A 16,432-nucleotide genomic window follows, 5' to 3' on the forward strand; every position below is an offset into this window, starting at 1 on the left:
AAAGACCTTTTAATACCACAGATATACCGTATATCTGTCTATACACTTTATATATATGCTTCATGCATAAAAGGAGTTAAGATATTTTCACCCTTTTGGGAGAGATATCACCCTTGTTGAGAGGGTGTGACCTCAAATAATACAATTAGCTCATTGGTGACAATGAGGGAGGCTGGGCATGCAGACATGACAGTTTATGGGCAACAGTGAATATGGATTTAATTTCTGTATTCTAATCAATATAAAGCTACTAGTGTTTCCCTTCAAAACAATTTGGGGGCCAGCCCCGTGGCTCACTCGGAAGAGTGTGGCACTGGCAGCGCGAGGCCATGGGTTCAGATCCTATATAGGGATGGCCAGTGCGCTCACTGGCTGAGCGTGGTGCAGACCACACCGTGCCGAGGGTTGCAATCCCCTTACCGGTCAGAAAAAAAAAAACAATTTGGGGTAATGGATATTACTGGGACATGAACCAAACACAGTGGTACTTAGGAGATTAAAAATGCCAATACTTAAATAAATAAATGCTAATTCTATTTTGGTAGAAACCAAAATTAAGTCTTTAAGGGCAGAATGAAGAGAAATTACACTATCCTAAAAAATAGAACCTATGTCAAGTGCATTATAGGATTTGGAAAATTATATTGAACAAGAATGAACTCTTGAATCTTAAAATAATCTTTGAAATATATATTTTAACTTTATTACTAAGAAAACAGTTTTGTTTTTCTTTGGGGTAGGGAGGGATCCCCTCTTAACTGTCAATTATTTTTAGGACAAATAATTAGTGCCTCAAATATTTTAAGCTGAAGACTCTGAATAATATGAAAACTATGCTTTGAATAGAAATAAAAGTACCTTTTTCTTTTCTTGGAACCTTTGACACAGGTGGAGAAAATAGAGGCTCATTTTTTGCTTCAGAAAGGTCCAGCAACAAGATGGCCTTGTTAGATCTAGCCCTTGTACTGCGGGAAGATTTAGTCAAAGAAGCTGAGGCAACCAATTTTTCTTCCTGGTCATCTGGTTCTTTGTGTGTCATTTCATCTATGTATTCCTCTGATATTGAACATAATGAACGTTTCCGGCTTTGATTTTCAGTCCTTTTTGTAAGCTTTTTCTTAGAGCTCATCACCATGACAAGTTCCTCATTTGGCACTAGAACAGATTTTTCTAAAGCTGGCTTCCCAACATCAATATTTTCACTTTTAGCTGGGGTGTTTCTAGTAGATTTCCTTCGGATGCTGAGAGATTTTCTCTTGTTGGGACTTCTCTCTTCACTAACAGCCATAGATTCTACATCTTCAGATGGATTTATTTTTCTTGGTCTACCACGTTTCCTAGGTACAGAAGGCTTATCAAATTCTACGTGAAGAGTCAACTGGGATGAATCAAGTTTAGAGTCTTCTATCACATCCGATGCACTTCTCTCTCTGACCCTTCTTCTACGTTGAATAGGCAGTTGCTGGTCACTGGATTTCCCATCGTGTTTATATCCTGTATTTTCAGAAGCTTCTGAACTAGTACTTCTCAATTTTCTAAGAGTTTTGCTAGGACTTGCTACCTTACTAACTTTTAGATCATTTACAATTTCAACACTTTCCTGATGTTCTAAAGAATTTTTAGTTCTTCTAGGAGTCCTTTTTGTAACAGATGAAAGCTTAACTTTTCTGAAAGAAGTTTCTTGTTCTAAGAGCTGAGATGATTTTAACCTTTTTAATTCCCTACCTGTAGTAACCTGTAACTCCTGTTCCATAGAATTAAAACTCTCTAATGTGTCTTGATTAATTTGTTTTTTTCTCCTTCCTCTCCTAGGAGTAATAGAATTTTGAAGTATTTGTTGGTTCTGAGATATTCCTTTGACATCAGGATAGGCACTTTCAGAAGCTTCAGAAATTTGTCTTGTTTTCCTAGTTTTAACGGCTAGCTCTAAAATTTTAGGAGTAGCAACATCTACTGCTGACTCTTCCTGTTGTGATTTGTTATTCAGGTTTTGAACACGTTGTCCTCTTGTGCGAATTCTGGAAGAAACCGTGTCATTAACCTGGCTGCCATTTATAGTCACTGTACTTGTTTCCTGAACAGTCTTAAATGCAGATTTGACTAACTTAATGGAACACATTACTTTTTGGTCTGCTGAAGGTATGTTTTCATGAATGGACTGTTCCATTGCATCTGAAATAATTTCTTTACTTCTTGTGTCTTTAATTACATCTAATAAATTTTCTGCAATTGCTACTTGAATTGGTTCAGGCACATATGGCAAAGTCTCTACCTTCTGGGACTCTTGATCACTGGTTATGACAGACGGCAAATTTGCAACAGGTCCACAATTATCATTTTTCCCACCGTACACAAGTTTTTCCTCCGTTGCTGTGTTAGCTGCTTTCGGTAACACATTAGACGATGCAGAATCACCTGTCTCAACTTCTCTTTCTTCACCTTCTAATAGCAAGGTAAAGTTGCTCTGAGCCATAAAAAGTTCCCCATCTACTTCAGCAATGTCACACTCATCAGAGTCTTTATTATCCGGCAAGTCACAAAACTGTTGCTCAATGGTATCAAAGTTATATTGAAGCTTAAGAGTTCCTGAGGGATACAACTCATTAAATGAAAGATTCCTAGCCTCTTCTCCTGAACCATGAGCTTCAAGCTTTTCACGTTCAATCACCTAAAATGAATTAAAGAGAGTGGTTAAAGAATTTTAATATATATTTTAACTTAAAGCACAAAGGTTTTTAATGACCATCTCACCCTTGATGTGTGCATTTTAAAACACAAACTACATTTGGTATGGCATATACTTATGGGTTTACTTTATAAAATATCCACTTAAGCAATAAGACTTTCTCACTGAATCAAAATAACTAGACAGAAAAAGATTTTGAGATTATGACTGTAATTTAAGTAGAAATTTCATATATATTCCTGGCTAAAAAGACACATTTCCATGACTAAAAAGACAGTTTAAACAAAGCACTGAAAATTATTATGATGCCAACAGTTATGAGAATTAAGGACTTATTCCATTCTTACCCAAGAAAAAAATTAACTGGAGAAAAAGAAACAACCCCCAAACTGTGCTTTAATGATAATCCCCAACTACCTAACTATCCACACTTTCTAAACAGCACGATCCCCATAAGGTTGAAGAACAATTCACCTACATAAGCTCCCTTGGGCTAGACTCAATCCTCTTCCCTTTGCTGGGGCTGCATAAACCATGAAATTCCTAAGGCTTTCAAGTTCAGTACCTCTCCTGCAAGGGTATGGTGGAAGGAATGGTCCTTGCATTTACCTTTTGGTAAGGGAAGGGGAGAAAAAGGAGGAGGTAGAAAGTAACAGAGAGATCTCCTGACCAAGAAGGTAGAACATTACCACCCACCTAGACAGTGATATTTTCCCACTCCCCAAACATTCAGTGAGATGACAGACTGGAAATAACCTAGAAATGAGGATTCCCACTTACACCATGCCCACAATTTTTATTAGCTTCCCAAATAAAGGAAAAGAGACTTTTCCCGCCTATTCCACAGTGAGAATACTCATGAAGATGAATATGGATAACTATGACATTTTTATGAGTTAAGAAATTTCCCAAATTCTATACAATCAGATTTCTATAAATAACTAGAACAGTTGGTTTTTCATGTTAGGTACCCCCCCCCCACCCCCCAAATCCTTCCTGGAGTATACAGCCAGGTCAAATATCATTCTCCCATAAGTATGCTTGGGGAAAGAAAATCCAACTGTGTCCACTTATTTTCAAATATATGCTCTGAAGAGTCTAAATATTATACTCTTCTCTGGAGTAGCCATTATCTGTTTTCTTATGGCTAAAAAACTATTTGAACCAGACAACAAGCAAAATTAAACTGTTAAAATTGTGGCTTCTTTAAAACAGCCTTTTGGTTTTCATAAAAACCAATTTCTTAAAGGATGTGTTGTTCTATATTTCAGAATATTTACACACTTTTTTTTGAACCCATATTTTTGTAATTTTTTTAATAGTAGTCAAATAAATCAACACATAGGTATGAACCACAGTGTCTTGAAGTCTAACCAAACCAAACGGAAAGACTGACAAAGAGTTAAAAAATTAAATTTTTTTACATGAATTTCTTGAGGACTGTCAGAAATTGGAGGCTTTTCTTCTGGTAAGTCAACACTTTCTTTTAGTGCATCAGCTTCTATTTCATGATCTTCTTTTAAGTCCAATGCTATTTCCTGGTCAAGCCTATGTTCAGAGATAATAGCACTTTCAGAGATAGTGAGCCCAGTGCTTCCACTATCACCAGTGACATCGGCCACAGCTGAAAGATAGATAAAAATTAATCTTTCACATTTTAACTGAAAAATATTTTCTACACACACAATTAAGGAAGCAAACAGGAAAAAAAAGGCAACACTGCACTTGAGAATATTACTTTAAGAAACTGTCATATTGCCAGAAAGTCTGTAACATCTAAAAGGAGAAAAGCCTACAATGACTTACATATTAATCCTCTTCAGTATCCTATCATTCAGTTTAAACAATATATATATACTTTCCACAAACACAAAACACAAGAGAAGATAGATTTCATATTTAAAAATGACTACACTGGTTTTTCTCAACTGGAATATAATTCCTGCCTTTATTGTGAAACTTTATAATGATGACTGATGGAGTTTGGATGTGTTGTCCCCTCCAAAACTCATGTGGAAATGTGATCTCCAATGTGGCAGTGTTGGAAACTGATTGAGTCATGGGGGCGGATCCCTCATGAATGGATTAATGCTCTCCCTGGGGGAGGGGGGATTAATGAGTGAGTTCTCGCTCTATTAGTTCCCGTGAGAGCTGGTTGCTTTAAAAGACCCTGGCACCTTCTCTCTCTCTCTTGCTTCCTCTCACTATGTGATCTGCTTGAACCCACCGGCTGCCTGCCACTTTCCACCATGAGTAGAAGCAGCCCGAGGCCCGTGCCAGATGCAGCTGTCCCAAAATCGTAAGCCAAATAAACCTCTTTCCTTTATAAATTACCCAGTCTCAGGTGTTTCTGTTATAGCAACACAAAATGGACTAAAACAATGACGACTGCTTTGAGGAGGCTCAGATGTCTGTTCCTCATTAATCTGAAAATTATATTCACCAGGTGACTACTAGACAACCAACTCCTTGTTGAGCCATTATAGAATACACAAGGGACATACAATCTGGGCCTTGATCTCACTGTGAAAAGGAACGGATCTCTCTCTTTTGGCAGAAAGCATTCAAATGGGTACAAATGTACTATATATCACTTAAAAAATAGTAATTTTGGGGCTCACCTAAAAAACCCTGCTTCTTTCATCTTCCTCTTTGCCAAACTTTTGTATATCACTAGCCATCATAGGCTGTATTTGGGTTTAGTTTGTGAGTGACATAAAACACCAAATACCTCATAGGGGGAGGGGGGAAAGATAACTCTGATTAACTTTATTAAAAATCTTTTAGTGTCTAACAAATCAATTGAATAATAAAAAACCTAAAAGACCAACTAGGGGGCCAGCCCCATGGCTCACTTGGGAGAGTGCAGCGCTGATAGCGCCGAGGCCTCAGGTTCAGAGCCTATATAGGGATGGCCGGTGCGTTCACTGGCTGAGCGTGATGTGGATGACACCATGCCAAGGGTTGCAATCCCCTTACCGGTCCAAAAAAACCAAAAACCCTACTAGGGAAAAATATTTTCATATTCTGACCAATAATGGGGCTGTTATCCCCAACACGCAAATACTAATAAAATGAAAAATGTTTTCCACCTGTCAGTTTGGCAAAGAGGAATGGGAAAACAGGCACTGTACCTTTTATTCATCAGTATATGAAACTAGTATACAACCTTTATTGGAGAAACAGTGAAATATTTAAAATCTGTGCATACTCCTTGACCCAACAAGCTCGTGTTTAATTATCTACCCAACAGAAATACTGACATAGTGTGCAAAAATATATACAAAAGAACATTCATTGTAGAGATGAATATCAAAACAAAAACAAAAATGTTCACCAATAAGCCAATAGTTAAGCATATCATAGAAGAGCCACACTATTGAGCCATTAAAAAGGATAGGATCAATCTATATGACTGATATAGAAAAATGTCTTAAACACACTGAATGAAAAAAGAAAGCTGCTTTTTTGATGATAATAAATGTGCTGACAATATATAATAATAATTATTTATAACAGCTAACATTTACTAAACTTTTAAGTTCCAAGCACAACACTTTACATTTAACTGGCTTAATCCTAATAACTCTATGAAATAGTTTTAAAAGGGAATATTAATAGTGACTATTAATATTTTATAGACAAGAAACAAGAGGTCTAACCCATAGTCTTACAGTTAATAAGTGTGGAATGGGGTATGAACTCAAGCAGTGTGGTTCAAGTCTCTGGGCTCTTTAGCCACCATATTAACTCCTCTTTCAATATATGGAAAAAAATATGCACAGGAAAAAAAATTCAGGAAAAAGATGCTTTAAATTGTTAATTATAAATCCCTAAAATGAGTAGCCAGGTTTTTACTTTAAATGTTAGACAATTATCTCTGGATTATTTTACAATAAGCACATATTACATTCTTAATCATGGGGCAAAAACAGGTTTGCTCAAGCTTGCCTTAAGCCCTGTGTGACAGAAAGACATAACAGTTTAAGAGCTCGGGTTCTAGAGTCAGATAACAATGGTGTCATCACACAGCATTGTGAGGATTACATGAGTTAATACATGTGAAATGCAAGACAAATTCTGGTCATAGACATTCAAGGTGTCTGCTTTCCCTAAACCCAACTGTGAGCTCACTGAGGGAAATGTACATTCCTTATCTCTGCCTAGCCAGGGTTTAACTGAGAGTAGGCATCCAATTAAAAAATGTTCACTGGATAAAAAATTAAATAAATTCCATACACTTGCTAATTTCCCCAGAGTAAATTCAGTTATTTATGATTTTCTAATAATGAAAAGCTAGTCTTAGCCCTAAATTATCACAAACAGAATAAAAATGAAAGTTGCTCCATAGTAGATAGATGTCTGAGTCTAAGATCAAAAAGCAGGTATGTAACCTGGCTGTATATACGTAATTTACTTTGTTCTTTCATGTTCCAAAAGAAAATATGTCCACAAACACTATTCTAAGACTTCCACTATTAAGAGCCACAGAATGCCTTATTTTTTTTTTTTTGTCTTTTTCGTGACCTGCACTCAACCAGTGAGTGCACCGGCCATTCCCATATAGGATCTGAACCCGCGGCGGGAGCGTCGCCGCGCTCCCAGCGCTGCACTCTCCCGAGTGCGCCACGGGCTCGGCCCCACAGAATGCCTTATTAGCGGCCCACTATTTTTTTTTCCTTTGGGCAGTTGGCCGTTATGGGGATGTGAACCCTTAACCTCGGTATTACACCACCACACTCTAAACCAACTGAACTAACTGGCCAGACCAGCAACCCACTATTTTGACAGCTGACATCTCTCTTTAGAATGCTTTTATACCAGGGAAGCTGATCAGAGAGGAAGAACTGAGGAAAGAAAATCTGGATAAATAGGGTATTTTGTTCCAACAATAGAAATCCTTTTGTTCAAAATACTAAAATGAAATGATCTTAATGTCAAAATAATACGTACATTTATTATTATCTGCTCCAAGTGTAGAGGTGCAGGTTTCAACAGATATTAATCCTTCATCCAAAACTGGTAGCTTGGACTTCAGGGTAAGAGTTTTCCTTCAGAAATAGAAATATATACTTTAGTGCGTAGGAAGATGCCATCTGCTCTAATCTGCATTAACCCTATTGCCTCTCTTATTTGTCAATCTGTTGATGAAAACTGAGGTTCAGAGAAATCAATAGCAGTCAAGCCCATTTTGAATAATATTATAAAATTTACAAGTGAATTTAGAAACAAAGCTGTACTTATTTTTCCTATTTTCTAAAACTTTACTTTTTTGAGGCAATAATGGCATGGGCCTGAAAGTTTAAATAAAATAATTTTAAATGCTTGTCAGCATAAATCACACAAGCCAATTTTCAATTTTCAGTCATCTGTGGCCATATTCTTCAAACACATTTGTCAAATATTATGGAATATTTCCTATATACTCACTAGAATTGGGATCAATATTTTAATGCTGAAGTGAAATAGTGTGATAAATAACTCAGAATGGGAGGCCAATGGGACTTGTATTAATATACGTTATGAAAATAGTTTGGGAATACGCTGATAGTGGTGGTCCTTTACTATTATGAGCTGGCCTTTCCCCAAAACCCAACTAAAGCATGCTGATTTTTAAAAATAGGAAAAAAGATATTATAAAGTAAATTCAAAAAAAGCAGTTATTTGAAATACACACACATTTATTTATAGATTTTTGTAAGACATCCCAATCACAATGTTCATAATAAGGATAACTGAGAACCAACAATAAATATCCACAAAATATCAAATATGTTTATACTTAAAAAGGAACTAGTTTGCTAAAATGATTAATATTCACTATGAAGTTTCTTCTCACGTGATTACTTTCTGCTTTGTGATTGTTGCAATTAACTGTCAAACCCATTTCTCTAAATAATATTAGTTTTCATTAAAATTCAAAAAACATTAGATCTAACAGTAAAATCCTTTCATATTGGTGTTTCCCACTTTTTACATGAAGGCCTGATGAAGATTCCAGCTAATCTGAATTGCTCTTCTCAGAAGTGAAACACGTGATGAGTACAATGTATGAAAAGCAACTATCGTGATACTGAATTTTGAGAGTAGTTTGTAAAGTCATTCCCTCTACTTATAAAGTAATAAACCATTTAGTCTTAAATTATCATGTTTTATGTGAGCTAATTTTACTAAATTACCCTTACTAGTTCTTGATAATTGAAGGTATCACTTTTTTGTACCCTCTACGACAGCACTAGTCAAAGTGCTAATAGGCAATCTGTGTCCACTCTTGCCATGAGACAAGGAGCTTTTGCCAGAAGGTGAACCAACTACTTCACTAACCATACTGATTAGTTTAGCTGACTTTTAGTAAAGGAAGCAGCGCAAGCTGCATGTCTTGTTGCAGATGATTAACTATTTGGAACTGGCACCAATCTGTCAAGATCACGCTTTGAACAGCACTGCCCTATATCATCTAGTATATTGTCTTTCCTGGTACAAAGTATCAATAAGATTATTCGGAAGCATAATATTTCAACTAGTCATTAAAAAACAAATGAAAACTTAGCTAGAGTTTTGTATTGACTAAATGGTAGGAAACAAAACTGTCTCTGAGTCATGCTCCACTTTGGTCCTATTAGGATCCGTGTGCCAGATCACCCTGAAACCACTGAAAAGGTGAGTATGTAGACGAACACATAGTTGTGAGTACACTTTTTGGTCACAGACAAATTAGGATCACCAAAGAATATTAAAAGAGTTCTGCCTCAATTCATCATGTCTCAATATATTCAGGAAATATCTAGCAGCATTTTAAGACTTCATGGAAACTACTGAATAACACACAATTGTACAACTGAACTTCATGAAAAACAGTATTACCAAAATAAAGATGTCAAAGATGTAAATAAGATCTAAAACGCAGAGAATGTTTTACAGCCAGTTCAGTTTCATTAAGCTTCTTTTTAAACGTATTTGAATTTTTCTCCATAAACTTACCCTTCATGGGTTGTTGGTACACGAAGAGAAGCTTCAACTCCTTGGATGGGGCTTAAGTGATTCAATTCCGAAGATGCCTCCTCTGCAACTAAGAGATCCTTTGTTTCTGCATTTTCTAAAGTGCCTGTAAATCATACAGATAAGAATATTATTCATGCTAAACATTTAGCAATTACTCATGGTCTTGGACTGTTGCTTTTTAAAAAGTTGTTGGGTCTGCTTTTTTATTCTCTTATGTTTGCTCTCTTGGCATCAGACTGCTGGCGGTTCCTTCTTCTAATTCTCTGAGCCTAGCTCAAGAGTCTCCCTTAACCTCCCACTTTTCACTTTTGGCTTTATTAGGCACTATTGCAAGTCTTCTACATATATTAACTCACTTAATGCTCAACATCCAAAGAGGTAGGTGAGAAAACTGAAGCATAAAGTTACACTGCTTACCCCAGCTCACAAAGCTTACTTAGTTAAGGAGCTGAGCTAGAATTCAAATTTAGCCTGATTCACTTTGTGTTATCTAAAGAATTCACAGAAAGATTTGTATTATCCTTTAATTCTATTTTCCCACAGACTTTTTGAAGTACCCTCATACTACCCCCTAGAAAAAACAATAAAGATTTCTATTTGAGACTGACTAATACTGTAGGAATAATCAATGAAGATACTGTTATGAACATTCCCATCTAATATTTACCATTTAAATATTTTATTACAACATGGCACATCAAAAGAGCAATGTAAATTTCTAGATATATGCTGTTTATGAGCATAGTCCCAAGGTTATGGGAGCAATTAATAATGCTTATGTTTACTAAATAAAGACATTATAAGTCCAAATTTCACTGAACTCCTATCTTAAGAAACCTTAGTTTAGCCTAGGCAGAAAATATTTCCCAAAATAAACTACTTATGAAACAGACTTTTATATAAGTGTTTGGTTGTACAGATTTAAAGTTAGCAGATTTAGCAGTTAACTTTAAATAAACTTGTTAAAACTATATATGGGGTATGAAACATAAAAACAGGCTTAGTTTTCTTATCTGCCAATTCTAAGGCAGGTCTCTTCCCTTCTCGGTGTTCCTCTGGCCCCTCCAAATTCCTTCCTGGATAGCATTAACCAAATTGCATTATAAGTACTTATTTGTCAATAATAGTCCAATACATGACATGTGGGCAGGTGCCATGTTTACTCACTGTTTAATCCTCAACATCCAGCACACACACACAGGAGGAGCTCACTGGAGCACATATATTAGGAACTCACAAAAATTTTTGATAGGTAAAGGAATATAAAGATAAAGTCATGGGCCTTTGGACATTTATTTTGATTGTCCAGTGATTATTATGGAGAATAGAGAGTAGAAGGAAATTCTTGGTTTCTGAGCAGAATTCTATAAAGTTAAAGCTGCTGGGTAAGTTAAAAATTGCAATAACAATCTAGTCTCTAAAGTTAGTATTATTACTTTTCATAGCTTACCAGAAGGCCTTTTAAGTCAGACTATGGCATCTCACATTTCCTTCCTTAAACGTTACCGTTCTTTTCCAAATTTCATTGCCAAATAAAAAAAGTAACACACACAAGTTCTCCCCTCAAATGTTGTATCTACTTACGAAACAATGCAAGCCACACTATAAGCTGAACGAGTAAGACTTGTATTTTGTATCTAGGACTTAGTATGCTGTGAGCATACAATCATTATTTAACCCTGATGCTTTTTCCTATGGTGGGAACATTTCTATTACAAATTTTATTAAGGAACATCATTGGCAATTTTGAATATTTAGAAATGAGTTCCTACCCATTTGCTTCTCCGAGTCTGGAGGAATTATTTCTGACTGAAACACATCTTTATCACTGTCCTTCTCCATCTGCACAGTTAAATTAGTAATTAGTTCAGTGGAAGACCCTGCCGGCTTAGAGGCCAAGAGAACCATATCTTCGAAGTCTCCCGGTGATAGCGCATCCTGATACTCTAAGGTAGTCTGGTCTGATCTGGTTGAAGCATTGCTGTTTTCTTTGCTCACATCCAGTTTCTCTAAACTTTGTGAGGATGTATCCTGTGACCTCACAGACATTTCATGATGGTCCTTTTCAGGGCTATTCAGGGGAAAAGGTATGGTCTTATCTTTGCTCTTCAACCAATCCGTTTCTCCCGGAACTCCACATTCATGGAAAGATGTAGTAACAAATATCTTTGTGTTGCTATCATCTGCAGTCTATTAAGATTTTGAAAAGAAAAAAATTAACTAGTAAATACCTTGTAGTACCACAAGTCAAGTCTAGTCCTAAGTTATCCATCTCAATCATAACTACCCTTTCTGTGCTCTGTACTTCTCTCAACTCTCTCCTTAATCAAAATTCACTTGTTCCATAATTAAAAGTTAATGGTTGTTAATGTTTACCTAGTTGGTAATACATTAGTATTTTCAGATGACTAAAGGTAGAAGAGGCTAGATGACCAATAATCACCAAATGGGTTCCTATTAACCTATAGTAGAGCTCTGAAGACACACCCTCCTAAATAGACAACCAATTAGAAACTTAATAAGAAAAGCAACACAAGTTTTAGAAAAAAAAAAAAAAAAAACCTAAGAAATAAACAAAAAAACACTGAGAATTAGGAGGTCTGGGTTCTAGTCCCATTTTTGCCACCAAATATCTAGTTGACTATATGTAACTTCCTTGGTACTTCTGAGCCTTATTTTCTTTACCAGTAAAATGATGGGTTTGGTTTAGCCAATGCCCTAAAGTTTCTTTCAGAACTAATGTGTTTTCTAATTTCATGATTATCTGCAAGATTGTGCATAAAAATCTACAGTAATATAATTTAAATTGATTTATTTAACTTTGTACTTGTAGGAGCTAATATACTTTTAAGTCTTTCCTCCCAATTATTATCAGACTTACTCCAGTAGTCCATTTTGTGTTCATGCCTTCTTCCACAAATGAAATTCTAGTTTCTTTAAGTCGTAAAGGAGGAGTGAGAGACCTTCCAGGTGATAGAGAAGGAGATGCTAAAGGTGTTGATCGAAGACCAGACCTTAGGATAGACTGAGGAGTGAACTCGGCAAATCCAGAAGTAACGGACATGACCAAACTTTTAGCTTTCTATGACAAACAGCAAATATAATTCCACCATTAATGTTTGTAAAAGGCACTTACATAAGGACAAACTGGGTCAACTGAGTCATAGTAGTGGTTATATTCTCATCTCCAATAAACACATGAATAGAAATTTTTATTCCAGATTACTACCAAAGCTCACAAAACATAAAATTGCATCCATAATCTAAAGGTCTTGGTTATTTCAAATTTAAATTCAACTAAAAAATAAAATGCCGATTAGTAAGAAATTATTTAACTAATAATGCTTACAAAATTTTTGTTAGGTAAAAGAGATGATAGTATGTGGTGAACAGAACCTAGATTAATTAATTATAGGAAGCTAATCTAAATTAAAAATGACACTGATTTCAGTATGTTTTAGGAAAAAGTAAAATTTCATCACATGCATCCAACAGTAACTGAATTACTTAACTAGAACCCTCTAAAGATTTAGTAAATAAAAATAATTTGAAATTAGCACATAAATAACTTAGTAGAAATAATTCCTTCACTTAACTTGCCCTCTAAAGGCCTAGTAAACAGATTACTAAGTCTCATTAGATTAATGAATTCTGCTAGACGTGTTATAAGACTATACTGATTTTTTTTCCCCCTAGGCTATTTTGGCAGCAGATACAAAATTATTTCCTGATTTCATTTCATTTGAACCTAGCTGTAGATAATATGAAATGTGATTGTTTTTAACAGATAAAAAAAGTTAATAAGTGTCAGGAACCTCACAATTTTATCAACTTTTTCAACTTCTTTTAATAACTGCTTTAGGAATACCATTTATTTTTTATTTTTTTTATTTTTATTTTTTTTGTGACCGGTAAGGGGATCACAACCCTTGGCTTGGTGTCACTGCACCACGCTCAGCCAGTGAGCGCACCGGCCATCCCTATATAGGATCCGAACCCACGGTGGGAGAGCTGCTGCGCTCCTAGCGCCGCACTCTCCCAAGTGAGCCACAGGGTCGGCCCAGGCATACCACTTATTGAGGTATCTTATATTCAACTTGAAAAGTAAGAATTCCCTAGCTTCACTATAAATGCTGGATATCCAGAACAGAGAACCCAGAAATAATTTTTTTTTAAGTTTAAGAAAAAAAGCTTCTGGGATTCAATGCAGAACACTGGACAAGGAGCTAAGAGATAACATACAGAAAAACACTTTGAAAATGTAAAGGTAAAAGACCACTGTTACCAGTCATCACAATTTTAGTTTTGAGGTTTCTCAGCTAAAAAGTTATCAGGAGGGTAGAAGAAAAGGCCATTTAAAGATAGTAGGAAGGAGTAACAGTTTATACTGCCATCAAAGGAGTCAGAAAATTTAAATAAAAATAAATGTAAAAACTAAAAAGCATTTGATAGAAGGAAAAAATAACAGCATAATGGTACCAGCAATGGAATTTATGTAAAAATAAAAACAAACTCAAGACCTTGAAAGCATTTTGCAAAGGACAAAGGCCAATTTTTAATAGCCACACAAAGCCTTGCATTACATTCAAGTCTACAATGTTGTTAACTTTAGGCCAGAAGGGTAAATTTACAACTCTGTTCAAGAAGATGTAAAAATACAGTATTTTGGAAAGATGTCCATAAAAAGTAAAAAGAAAAAATACTTAAAGCTGTTGATTTCCCAGAGATATCAGTTATAAATAGCTTATCTTCCCATTGCTACTTGAAAAATAAGAATTCCCTAGCACCACTATGAAACGCTAGATTTGTAATACCAACCTTAACTACAAGAGGAGTTTCAAGTAAATGTGATTCTGAAGCTCTGGAGGTGTTTTGACGTGATCCTTTAAACTGTGAATTTAATGGCAACAAACTGGATGCTAGGTACAAAGGAGATCTTGTGGGGGGTTGATGAATAAACCCCAAACATTCAGAAGACTGGGGAACAGGATGAACAACCAAATCCAGTAGTCTGTAATCAGAATACACATATAAATAGAAAAATCCTAGTAACTTCTATTGAGTTATACTGAAGAAATAAAAGAATTTAGTATACCATTTAATTATTCAGACTTCTATATTCACTGGTAAATATAACTAGACGCGAATATAAATTGTCAAGTATATTAATGTAATCCAAACACTCAGTTCAAAAAGTCAGAAAATTAATTCAGTATCAAAAAAGAGAATTAGGAATTGTAGATAACAATTGATTTTAAAGAGTTCTAGTTGTCCTCCCTTTTACTGAGTCCTTACTACAAGCTAGGCATTTATTTTCAAATGAAGATGACCTGCTAATGATTTTAAATACTAAAGAAAACAGCACAAGCCTTCTTCCCCAGCAATCCTTGCTAAAATTCATTTTCAGCCACATGTAAAAACTCCTTTTACCTATACAAATGATATACACAATGAATACTGGTTTATTTTACCTTCATGGTTGTGACTGTAATAAAGATTAGACTGATGCGAAAATAAAAAAGGTAATTTTTTCTAACTAATGAGCTTGGTGACTAAAGAGAATCTCAAGATTCTACTAAATGGTTTTCTGTAATGTCCTGGACCCAGTTCATATCAAATGATAAAACTGATCTCACTGGTGACTTGTATTAAGCAGCCATAATCCAAATAAGCTTAAAAGCTTAATTTATGGATAAATAATTTAAACCTGAAAGTGAAATTTTCAAGTTATAATTTCTAGTGGACTTGCACAGGTCACTCTTTTCTCAATTTCCTAATAAATAGCCTATTTTAGGGTTATATTTTCTAGTGATAAAAACAATACGTTTTTTCTTCCCCCAAATACAATGTGGCTTAGCTGAGAATAACCAGAAAAGTGCAGCATGGTTTGATACCCAGAAATAAAAACTTCTAGTTGCTGTGGCTTCTCTATCATTCTGTCCTTTGTGTTCAGACAAGATTTTCGCTATTAGGAGTGGCAGATGAGTACCGATTTAAGATCCAACTTATTACCCAGTGGGGAAATAGTTACAGGAAGCATCTCCTTAATACAAGGTCTTCCTACTCATTATTATGTACCAAGCACAGCTGTGAGATTTCCACCAAATCAAGAATATTCAATCAGGCTTGCTAGACACTTCTTTCTGTTTTTCTGTTCCAACTCTTCTTTCTCTACCTTGTGGCCCTCAGTATCCATGGAGAGAACTGGTTTTAGGGACGCCCCCATACCAAAATCTGCAGATGCTCAAGTCCCTTATATAAAATAGCATAGTATTTGCATATAACCTATGCACAATTAATCATCTCTAAATTACTTAAAATACCTAACACAATGTAAATACTGTGTAAATAGTTGTTAGAATTGTTATACTGTATTTTTATTTGTACTTTTTGTTATTTTTCCTTTGAACAATTTCAATCCATAATTGGTTAAACCCATGGACGCAGAACCCACAGATAGGAAGGGCCAAATGTACTTGTAAACAGTTTGCTCACTTTTATATTGGGCTATCCCAAACAGATATTCTGTTAAATGCTTTGCATTGTGTTAATATTTATGTCTAAGTTGCCTATTTATGAATGATTACTTCTTAAAAGCAGGGCTTGTGCAACAAATGGCACGTACTGAGTAAAAGCAAAATTCTTATACTAACCAAAGACTTAATATATTTAAGTTATACTAAAAAAAAAAAAAAAAGTATCAAGAAAAAATATTTTTAAGTATTATCTAAAGGAAATGTTAAA

The 16,432-nt window shown here is 35.3% G+C and overlaps 1 protein-coding gene across 3 annotated transcripts in view; it reads right to left on the reverse strand.

Moving 5' to 3' along the window:
• The window catches only part of AHCTF1 (AT-hook containing transcription factor 1), an 82,109-nt gene that overhangs the window by 6,912 nt on the left and 58,765 nt on the right, over window positions 1-16,432 (reverse strand). For all 3 annotated transcript variants that reach the window (XM_063082891.1, XM_063082892.1, XM_063082893.1), the window contains exons 27-33: window positions 14,507-14,699; window positions 12,570-12,770; window positions 11,461-11,878; window positions 9,668-9,791; window positions 7,640-7,737; window positions 4,111-4,310; window positions 859-2,668 (exon numbers count right to left, since the gene is read on the reverse strand). In XM_063082891.1, the coding sequence (XP_062938961.1) occupies window positions 859-2,668; window positions 4,111-4,310; window positions 7,640-7,737; window positions 9,668-9,791; window positions 11,461-11,878; window positions 12,570-12,770; window positions 14,507-14,699 (3,044 nt within the window). The remainder of the gene's footprint in view (window positions 1-858; window positions 2,669-4,110; window positions 4,311-7,639; window positions 7,738-9,667; window positions 9,792-11,460; window positions 11,879-12,569; window positions 12,771-14,506; window positions 14,700-16,432) is intronic.

Source organism: Cynocephalus volans, chromosome 18, assembly GCF_027409185.1.
Source record: "Cynocephalus volans isolate mCynVol1 chromosome 18, mCynVol1.pri, whole genome shotgun sequence".
NCBI lineage: Eukaryota > Metazoa > Chordata > Mammalia > Dermoptera > Cynocephalidae > Cynocephalus > Cynocephalus volans.